Raw genomic sequence first — 10,797 nt, forward strand, 5'->3', positions numbered from 1 at the left:
CTCTTAAGTGCCCTCTGCTAGACCTTGACTGCCTTCCTAGTGGTGCCCTCCTCCCTGGCCACCCTCTCCTCCCAGCCCTGCTATAGTAAGCTTCTATTACTCTGAACCTTTCCATCATCAGAAAGTCCTGAGAGATGCATGAGAAATGTACCCATGACTGTGGCGAGTCCCAAGTTTATTCTCTCTCCTCCAATCCATGGAAACAAGGTTGGTCCCTGTTGTGAGACCAAGCATTCTCTTATCATCACAGTCACAAATGTGCTCTTTTCCTTGGAATTGGGCACAAAGCTGAAGCCACATCAGCAACCTTCATTCTTGGTCTATTCTTATCTCACCCAGCCCAGACGTGTTATTGGTCATAACAGCTCCTGGCCATGGGGCATCAGTAGGGTGGTGCCTGGCAGGCATCATGCCTGCTAGGTTGTTTTATCATGAGAGACCACAACCAGAAATTTTTCTTTCACTTTCAGGCACTGGGGATATAGAGCCTAGATCTAGTCTGTTTGTGTCTCACGCATTCAGCCGGTGACTGGTTCCACATAGCTAAGGACAGCTGGGACCCATCATCCCTTGGTTACGGGAAGATTCCTAGGTGAGTTTGAGGATCCTTGTCCCCACATATTTATCCTTTCAAGTGCTCTGGAGGAGGAGGGTAATAGCCCCATTTTATGGCTGAACTCAACAAGGTTGGACAATGGTTCAGGTCGCAGACTCAGCAGCAGCATGGTTGGACCTGCAGTCAGAACGAGGTCTGTCTACTTCTCTCTATTCCTCTGCCCTCATCCCAGGAGAGGGTGTGGGATGCCTCAGATGGGATCACCACACTGCTTGGGCCCTGACAATCCTTGCAGGTCAGCCTGAGACATGATCAGGGACCCTAGAGGGAAGGTAGCCATTTTTCTTGGTCTGTCATTTTAAATAGATAAAAAACAGAAGAAGAAACTGGAAGAGTTTGGGGGACACAGGGATAGCAACCTGTGCTGCATGGACAAACAACACTTGTCTTGGGGTGCTGTCCTTGGATCAATGAGAATAATATTTCAGTAAGATGTACAGGATGACTAAGGGGTGCTGGCTCATGTGGTCCTTGTTGACTATGCTATGTCAGGAACTGTGGAGAAACTGAGGCATAGCAGAGAGTGACCTGTGTAGAGTACCTGGATGTAGGCTGACCAGGTGGGTGAGAGGCTCACTCCTTGTCCTCACCTACCCTCTGCTAGCCTGTGGGGCACAGAGGAGGAAGCCAAGGCTGTCCTGTGTGTGCAGGTGTGGAAGGGACTCAGGAAACCGGACTGAGAGTGGACTCAGTGTAGAATCCCAGGATCATGGCACCCCAGTCTAACACTAGGTGCAGACTGTGCAGCAGAATGGGCTCCAAAAGAGCAGAGGGACCCAGAGTGTTAAATCCACAGGATTTCTCTGCAGTTCAGAGTCGGGGCTGTTGTTTACCTCACCTCACTGCTCTGCGTGCTGTGTGACATGGGGTTTGTCACACTTCTCCATGTCCCTGTTTTAATCCTCTGATAGAGGGAGCTGGATTGCCTGCCCCACTGAGTCCCGCAGGCTGCTCTCCATCTGTGGTTGCTGCAAGGCTGAGCACTGGTAGAGAGGAAAAAAGAGACACAGGTCCCTAAGCTGTCAGAAGTATGAAGGGGAGGAGGACGACTGGTGTGGACATGTCACTGGTTGGAAGGCAGGGAGGGGGCTACAGAGAGAGGGGAACAGGGACACAAATAGCAAATACATTAAAGATCATTGGAAGCATAGAGTCTGATATCCTGCACGAAGCCTTAGAGAATCTGGGGTTCTGAGTGTTCAGGCCCCTGCCACCTCCAGGTCTCCATGCATGTGCCTTCACTATAGTTGCCCCTGGACTTGATGGATGCCCCTCTGTACCTGACATGCATGGAAAGGCAACCTTACCGCAAACCTCAGTGGTGATGGTCCTAAGTTAGATCTACTGTCTGCATGAGAAGCCTCCGCTGGCCTCAAACTGTCAGCCCCCACCCTGCCTCAGCTTCTCCACATGCAGTCAGATTTGCTGTTTCAGGCTACTGTGCACTACGAGTCCAGGGGGAATGTCTGCCCTCATGCACTGCCTGTCGGAGTGTGGGTTCTCACACATTGTGTCTACAACAATAAGCTTCAGGTTATGAAAAAATTAAAGATAGATACTACATGATCCAGGCATTTTGCTTCTAGAAATACCTTACAGAAAATAATCCCAGTGCAGACGTTTCTCACAAGAGAATAGCCTTCCACTGCTGTTCACATGATTAGAAACGACCTAAGGTTGAACACTTAGGAAGAAGGCCGAGGAATAGATGGGCCAGGGCAGGGACTGACAGGACTCCAGCCCTGGGGGAATACAGGATCCTGCAGAAACAAAGAGGGTATGGGCTCGAGGAGCTGCCTGTAGCATACAAGAATTTAAGGTGTCACAGGGACCCTGCCCTGGTTTGAGTGAGAAGGCTCTGGCAGTCACATGGGACATAAAAGAAGTGCTACTGTGTGTTTAAGGGTGTGGGGAGTCATACCTAATAAGGGTGGTCCCAATCAGGTTCAATCTGTGTTATAGCATTACTGGGAAATATGGCGGACTGTTGTCAGCAACCTTTAGGATCTTGAGTTAGCTTTACAATGGCGCTCATGAGTGTCCTCATCTCATAGAGGATGTTGGTCACCTAGTGAGGTGTATTAGGAGCCCTGGGTATCAAAGACATACAGAAAACATCTGCTTTTACCTTCAGTTCCCATATGTGCCCACCTAGGACTTGACAGAGTATCTCTTTACATATTTATATAAATATATATACACACATATACACACATATATGTATATATTTATATATATCTTGTATATAGATTGTATGTTGTTTTCCTTCATGGCTATGTCCCTAGCTGGAGACATTCTTCACGGACAATACAGCACATGAAGGCTCTGTTGTGGCAAGGGAAAGGGGAGAGGGTAGACCAGATGACCAACATCTCTAAGCAGCAGCGTGGGGCCCACAGTAGGAGAAACTCTGGCTGCCAGTTGTTTGGTCCTTTATCCCCACTCTGGTGGAACCACTGGGCCTCTGTCCCCTCCCATCTGACTTTCCTCAGCTGTCCCCATGGCATCTTACAGTTGTTTTTCTCCTCCCTCCAGCCTGGACACGCGAAGACCTGTGAGAAGAACCTATCTGAAGTCCCAGAGCTGGTGCTGAGGAAGGGATGCAGTCATGGCTTCTGGTAGCCAACTACCTTTATTCTTTCCTTCTTCCATCTCACAAACGTTCCAATGGGGGAAGGAAATGCTGCAACTTTTACTTGTCCAAACCAGGTTCTTTTTGTCTTCATGGTTCGCCTGTGTTGGTGCTTGTGTGTATAATTGTGCTGGCTGTTCCAACTAAAGATACTCCAGAAGGTCAAGCATTTGAATACTTGGTTCTCAATTAGTGTTGCCATTTAGGCAGTTTCAGAACTTACAGGACATGGAGCCTTCGTGAAGGAAGTCCATCCCTGAGGGTGGGCCTTTAGAGTTTATAACCCACATTATTGAAGTACCCATGCCTTAATCACAGCACTGGGGAAGATGAGGTAGGAGGATCTCTGTGAATTTGATTCTAGTCTAATATACATATTGAGTTCTAGGTCAGTCAGAGCTTCATGATGAGACTTTATCTCAACAATAAAATAAAATAAGGCTAAAAAATAAAATAGAATCCATAATCTTGCAACTTCCAGTATATTCTGCACTTCTTAGGTGCAGTAGAGACGTGATCTCTCAGCTTCCAACACCTGTTTCTGTCCCTTCACTGTCACTATGGACATCTAACCCTGTGGAGCTGGAGGCCAAATGAGGTTCGTTAAAGTAGTCGTAGTGTTCATGACAACAGAGAAGCAATCATCCAGAAATTCTCACCAGAGAGTGGGTTCCTTCTGTGAAGAACCTGGTTACAAGCACATGTGTGTGTGTGTGTGTGTGTGTGTGTGTGTGTGTCTGTCTTAGTGTGCGTGTGTGCCTGTGTTTGTGCGTGTGTGTGTGAAGTATATATAGCAAATAGTTGCTGTATATGTATAGAAAGAGAGTGAAGAGAGAGGAATATACATATATGCAAGAAATGTGGGAGGCTTTGCAACACCGGACTAGACATGCAGTTGAACACTGTAAGCAAAGACCCAGGGGTCAGTGGGGCAGGATCCTGGAAGGCAGTCCTGCTGAAAGCAACGCAGAAGTGGGTATTCTGGTTCATGTGGTTTAAGAGATGCAAGGAATTTATTGGCAATTGGGATAGAGGCCATTTCTGTAATATCTTGGAAATAACCTAGGTGCTTTCTGTCCATATTCTGAGAAATTAAAAAGCAATGGATAATTTCTTGGTGGGGTAAGGTCAATATGCTGTAATATTGAGTCTGTGGAATGGTTATTCATGCTGACTCTGTATGGAGGTCAACAATGAAAGAGCAGGTGGGGCTGTAACAAATGACAAGTGTTTGACATTTTGTATTTGGAGAGAAAAGGACACTAGGAAGCTCAGTATTGAGCAATGGCTGTGACTGCCAAGGACACAGGGACACTGAGGGGCATTGTGGGAAGGCTCCTGCTCTCAGAGAAGTATGGGAGGGTGCATTCCAGGCAAGGTGCTGGCCAACTAAGTTTCAGTTTGGAGTTTCAGCTATGGCCCAGAAAAGAGAAAGCCCAACATTTGCATCCTCCAGGAAAAACACTGCTTCACTGTACAAAGCTGCTGCTGCTGTGGTCGATGGGACAACAGTCTGCCCCAAGCAGGCAGCCATACCTAGCAGTAAGGCTAGTAGTAGTTAGTGGGTACTGGCTGTTGAGTCATGAATGATGCAAGAGTCCAGTGGTCCTGGATGATTTCTTCATGGTGTCAGAGTGCCCTGAGCCAGGAAACAACCCGAGTCCCTCCATGTTCTGTAGACACTGATGTTGATTCCATATCTCTTTAACATTCTACTACTGACACAATGAGCTAGTGGAGAGCTCACCAGTGGATGGACAGTCACATCTGAAGGCGCTGCTACCACAGATTTTGATGTGTTAGAAGCTGGTGGTGGGGGCAACAAGGAATTCAACAAAAGCTCTGTCAATTCCCTCAACAATGGAAGCCCATATCTATAATGAACATTTGGAAATTTAGTCCCAATGAGCATCCTCTTGTTGGTATGCAGAGGGAGAAGGGTCACTAACTACATCTGCACATGGTGTCTCCTCTGAATGCATAGACATAGACAGAGAGGTAGGTGGACACAGAGACAACCGTGTGAACATATGATAGATAATGAAATGACAGAGAGATGACAGAGAACAGACCTCGGGTATCTCACTGTCATGAGGACACCAGTCCCACTGAGTAGCGCTCTATATTTAGAGCATCATTTGGTCTTCATTACTTTACTTCCTTAAAGGTTCTGTATCCATGCAACACTTGGTGAGCCTAAGAGCTTTTACATATGAATTTAGGAGACATAATTGAACCTACAACCCAGGAGACCCCATTAGAACCTGAAGAAAAATGCTGGGGAACATGGAATCTCACCGCCTGCTGCCATTTGCCCTTTAACCTCTTCCATACTGTCCTCTAAACTCTCTCTTTTTTTTGTATATAGTGTTGTTAAGCATCGCGGACAACATAACTACCATCATCACTAACGAAGTGGGCAGAGATGACCTGAAGCTCTTAATAACTGAAGATGGAGTCTGGAAGGCGTTTGTGGCAGAAGCAGCATTGTCAAGGTTACCTGTGTGGTACACACAGCACTGCCCACCAGACCATGGGGATGAGTGTTTTCCTGGGCGGGCATACGCACTCTAGGCAGTTCGAGGGGTGGGGTTGTGGACATTCCTTCTCAACAATCCAGGAGGGATGTTTCCTCTATTTTATCCCTGGTGGACATCTCCTCAGGTTGACTGAAGATGTTTCTCAAGGTGCCAGGACCAATTCTGCCATCTACTAGTTCTGTGACCTTGGCAAGTTAGTTAGCACTTCCTGCCTGTCACCACCATGAGACTGCAGTGTGAGGAAATAAGATCAAGTGTGTGCAGCTCTCAGCATGTGGCCAGTACACAGTGGGTGCCCCTGAAATTATCACTGAGAGCTACTTTAGACATGGGAAGAGACCAGGGCCAGGAGTCTCCTGTAGGACTGAGAAATCAAGAACTTAGTGTGAGACAAGTGAGAAAAATGTAAACATGGTCAGCCCTGTCCCCAGGTTCTGTCTCGGTCACTTTCCTCCCATGTGAGGAGCTGTGACAACAACAGGATCCTCCTCTGGGCTGAGGAGGCCAAGAGCCCACAGTGCAGCTGCACAGAGCTGGGTTGACCCTGACTGTCCTTACTGAGATCTGGAGCCCAGCTGTGTTCAGTAGGAATAAAAGTGCAGGCTGATAGGACATGATGACAGCCTGGGATGAGCAGCAGGTCAGAGATGGAAAACCAAGTGTCAGCACCCTTCCCAATCCCACAGAGACCAAGACCAGTATCTCATCCACGGTCCAGGAAAGACTGAGAGTGACCCTAGAATGGAGGTGCAGGTAGAAGGCAAGGACAGCAGGAATGGAAGGATGAAGGAATTGGAGGCACAGAGAAGAGGCCTAGCAGAGGACATCAAGATGGAGAAGAGTGTTTATATCCTTGGCCATGACCTCATGCTTTATGTGTGTGCAGCATTGTATTTGGGCACACCCTGAACGTGCTGTGTGTGCTCAGATGTTCTCAGATGGTATTGCAGACTCTATTCTCTTCTACCAAGCACTCCCTGAATATCAGAAAGGATGTGTGGCTAGAGACAAGAGTCCACAGGCAATGTGGTTGGAGGACGGTTTGCAGAAGCTGAGAGTCTGAGGGGATCACATGTCACCATCTCAGAGGGCAATAATTCCCTTATAGCCTTGTCCAGCTTCAGTCGATGTCCAGCCTGCTTGTCACTATTAGTGATCCCCAGGCTCCTTGTATCTTTGCACATGGCCTTGCTGTGTTCAAATGAGACACTGTCACTAGCTGTAGTATCTGTTAGCATGGTGAGCTCTGTTTGCAGGGCTCTGACTAGACCTGGTCAAGAGTGAGTGTGGGGTGGGAGTCGGTGTAAAGCCAGGGTTAATGGCTGCTGTCCTGTCTCAGTCACCTCAGGCAGCCACTTGACCTTGTGAGATCCAGTCAGGGAGGGAAAGGAATTTGGCAATCTGCAGAGAGCAGACAGCAGGCAAAAGAATCGGAAATGTCTCTTGTGGCTCTGAAGGTTTGTTTTGGGTTTAATTTTAAATTCTCAAAAATAGCTTAATGACAAAGTCTGAGGAGAGTCCCAGTGAGCCTTCTTTTTATATTTGAGACCAGTCCTTAATGAAGGACTACTCTAATGCAAACAGGACTGAGAAATTGCAAAAACCACACAATGAATGCACATATAAGACAGTTGGCACATAGTAACAGTTGATCACTGAGCACAGAGGGTTAAAATGGGCCAAAGAAACATCCACCAGATGGAAATGAGAGAGCTTCAAGTTTCACTGTGGAGTTTTGTCCGGCATTGAGTGTGTGACAAATCACATGAACACTGCATACCAGGAAATCACATGACCACTGCACTCCAGGAAGTCACATGACCACTGCATACTTGGAAATCACATGACCACTGCACACCAGGAAGTAACATGACTACTGCACAACAGGAAGCCTACCCTAGGAAAGAATCTTCATCCTGAAGTAGGTCCAAGAAGCCAGGAGGACACTGCTCAGGACTGCTGCCCTAGGGGACAAACATGGAGCCATACTGTACACACAGAGAGCTGGGGACTTAGAGACACCTGTCAGGAGGGCAGGACCACAGATCCCTTCCATGGACATCAATAAGAAATCAATTCCGGTGACACAGGCCTCAGGGGGGTCTTCCTAAGGTCAGTGTTTTGGCTTCCAGTTCCTCTGCAGGTCAGAAATGGCACCAAAGTTCCCACACCTTTCAGGTTGAGCATGTTCATAGGAAATTCTTGGGAACAGATGCATCTCAGACCCTGCATTTTCCACACTTTGAAACACCTGCAGATATTTCGTGAAGTATATTACAGATGGAACCTGAATCTGCCTGAATGCTGACAGTGTACAGGAGATGGAGGAGTTTTGTGTAATTCTCTGAAATCAGTTGTGATGTCGCTGTGTATTGTCCCATGAGGACAGATGTGGAGTTTTGGTTGCTAGGTTTGGAATTCATTCAGAATGAGGAATCCACACTTGTTTTGCCCTGTGAATGCTCCATTGCAGACCTCCCAGGCAAGCACAGGCATTCCTGCCAGCTGGATACTGCATGGGCTTAGATGACTTCAGGGCAACCAGGGACAGAGAGGAGACTCTGGGGAAAGGGGAATTCCATACAACACGCACAGTTCTCTGACTGAAAGAGTAATTGCTCTAAGTCCATGTGCGGCGCTCATCAACAGGGCTTCCACAGATAGTGATGGAATTGACTTGACCTTGAGTGAAGTCATTTTATCAGTGCCTCTAATTTTGTCAAGTGTCCTGACTTTACACACTGACCCCTATGGACTAAGGCCCTGGACATCTATGCTGTAACAGATGATCCGGGTAGAGGGCAGATTACAGATCTCTGCTGCGTTACTCCTTCTGGGTCTGTGGTATGAAAGGAAGGTTTGAACAAGGCTTTAACATTCAAAAAGTAACTGTTTTATTCATGAACTTGATCTCTTCTGTCACAGCGAGGAGGAAGCTGCCCTATATGATGCACTGAAGCAGCATTTAGCCCGGGAGCCTGCAGATGAAAATGATAAAACAGAAAAGAGGCAGCGGGAAAAAAATTTTCTGAGAGAATTTCCTGAGCTGAAGAGGAAACTTGAAGAACACATCAGTAAGCTCCGAGGTCTGGCTGACCATCTTGACGAGGTGCACAAGGGCTGCACCATCTCCAATGTGGTGTCCGGCTCCACCGGCATCGCCGCCACAATCGCTGGATTAGTTCTGGCACCCTTCACAGGAGGGGCCTCTCTGGCTATCGCAGCAGCAGGTGTAGGAGGAGCAGTAGCTGCGACTGGTCTCACCACTACCATTGTGGAAGAATCCATCAGAGCGGCAGATGAAAGTGAAGCCAGGCGGCTGGTTGAAGCCAGCATAGACATAGTGAACAGAATTTTGAAGATCACGCCTTTGATCACGTTCAAAGTTAGTAGTAAGGGTGTGGAGTTATTTTGTACCTGGAAAACCCTCAGGGATCATATTCAAGCCATCAGGACAGGCAGAATCAGGAACTTCACAACGTTTGGAGACGGTATTAGGCAGTTGAGGAATCTCATCTCACACGATATTCCCCTAGGAACCAGACTAGTCAGGATTGGAAAAGGAGTCGGTAATGTTGCACTACTTGCATTTGATGTGTATAACCTTGTGACTGACTCCATAGATTTACACAAAGGGGCAAAGACAGAGTCGGCAGGAGCACTACGGGAGGTGGCTAACAATCTAGAAGAGAGGTTGCGTGAATTTGAGCAGCACCACAAGGATCTACAGTCATTCTAGCCTCAGTGATCCCTCCACCAAGCAGTTAAGAGTTCAGGGGAAATGACATGTACAGGGGTGGGGACATGTAAAAGGGGGGGGGAACATACCATACAAGGGAAATAACGCATGATCAAGTCTATGGACCTGAGGGTTGAGAAACCCTTGAGAGCTCAGGGATTTCACTTCTTCTGGGGAAACAGACTGGTTCAGAATGGGCTGTCGGTATGGCATGAAATTGCCTTCTCTGTGTTTGTGGTCCCAGGTGGTTTGTCTGTTTTAGTTGCTCAGATGATTACACCAGTCATGATGTCACTATTGATATGGAAGATTCCTGTCTCCTTTAAGATCTCTACACAAAGGGAGGCTGCATGAAAGGTCGATGCTCTCTGATACAGGTAACAACATGCCTGGTCCCGTTGGTCTGAGACAACCCTCTTCTCTAGAGTTCTGAATAGGGTAGGGTAACCTTGGTGGCCTGACTCCTTTGTGCTGATCCCCCACCCCCTGAAAATGGGAAGGTTAATATTTATACAGCATAGAAATAGGTTACCTTCAATTGGATTCAGATCACATTTCATTGGCTGAAGTTTCCTCTAGACAACTCTGAGCTGGCAAATGTTTGCAAGACTGTCTTGTGATGTCACTGTTGATGTAAAAAGTTTCCTGGAAGATCTTCAGGATCTCCAGGTGGGATGAGATCTGCTCGTGTTGTTGGAGTTACAGATGGCAGGATGGGGTTGTCTTGACCCCTGACTTAAGAGTCAGTAGCCCCATCCTGACTGTTAAAAGTCTATGAATGTTCCAACCCATTCCCCACCATGTTTGGCCTGTGGCTCAGGAGACATTTACATGGTCCTGACTCTCACTGTGGTTTCCTCTACTAAGCTAAAGTCATGCTGATGAAAAGGCAGAATCAAGAGTAAGAAGAGCCTCATCTGGAGAGCTCAGCACAGCTGAGGAAAGAGGTTCCCTGCCTCAACTTCCAGGAGCAGGTCAGGCCAGACACCATCAGAGATCCCTGAAAGCATTTACCCAGGGGACAGTCATCCAAGAAGGCAAGAAGGGTGAGGTCCAAGGCAGGTTCAGAGCTGACCAAGAGAGCCTTCCTCCATCTCAGCGCGGAGGATTCAGGGTGTTGCATGCTTGGGAAGTGGGCATGTCCACAGCCCTATACGAGCATAGAAGACCAAGACCCACAGTGCAGATGCTGCTAGGCAAGTGTGGAGTCACCCAAGATTCCATCTCATTATCCCATTTGCCCGTTCTCCCAGCTCTGTTTGGCACATGG

General features: G+C 47.6%; 1 protein-coding gene across 1 annotated transcript; it reads left to right on the plus strand.

Moving 5' to 3' along the window:
• The first annotated feature begins 524 nt into the window (after nucleotides 1-524).
• LOC121461524 (apolipoprotein L3-like) lies at nucleotides 525-9,560 on the plus strand. Its single transcript, XM_041672616.1, has 4 exons — nucleotides 525-592; nucleotides 3,152-3,234; nucleotides 5,617-5,743; nucleotides 8,714-9,560. Exons 2-4 carry the CDS (start codon nucleotides 3,225-3,227, stop codon nucleotides 9,525-9,527), a joined length of 951 nt encoding a protein of 316 aa, XP_041528550.1. The 5' UTR covers nucleotides 525-592; nucleotides 3,152-3,224; the 3' UTR covers nucleotides 9,528-9,560.
• Nucleotides 9,561-10,797: the final 1,237 nt, after the last annotated feature.

Source organism: Microtus oregoni, unplaced genomic scaffold (assembly GCF_018167655.1).
Source record: "Microtus oregoni isolate MIOR12 unplaced genomic scaffold, Mior012 000022F_ref0000154, whole genome shotgun sequence".
In the NCBI taxonomy this organism is placed as follows: Eukaryota; Metazoa; Chordata; class Mammalia; order Rodentia; family Cricetidae; genus Microtus; species Microtus oregoni.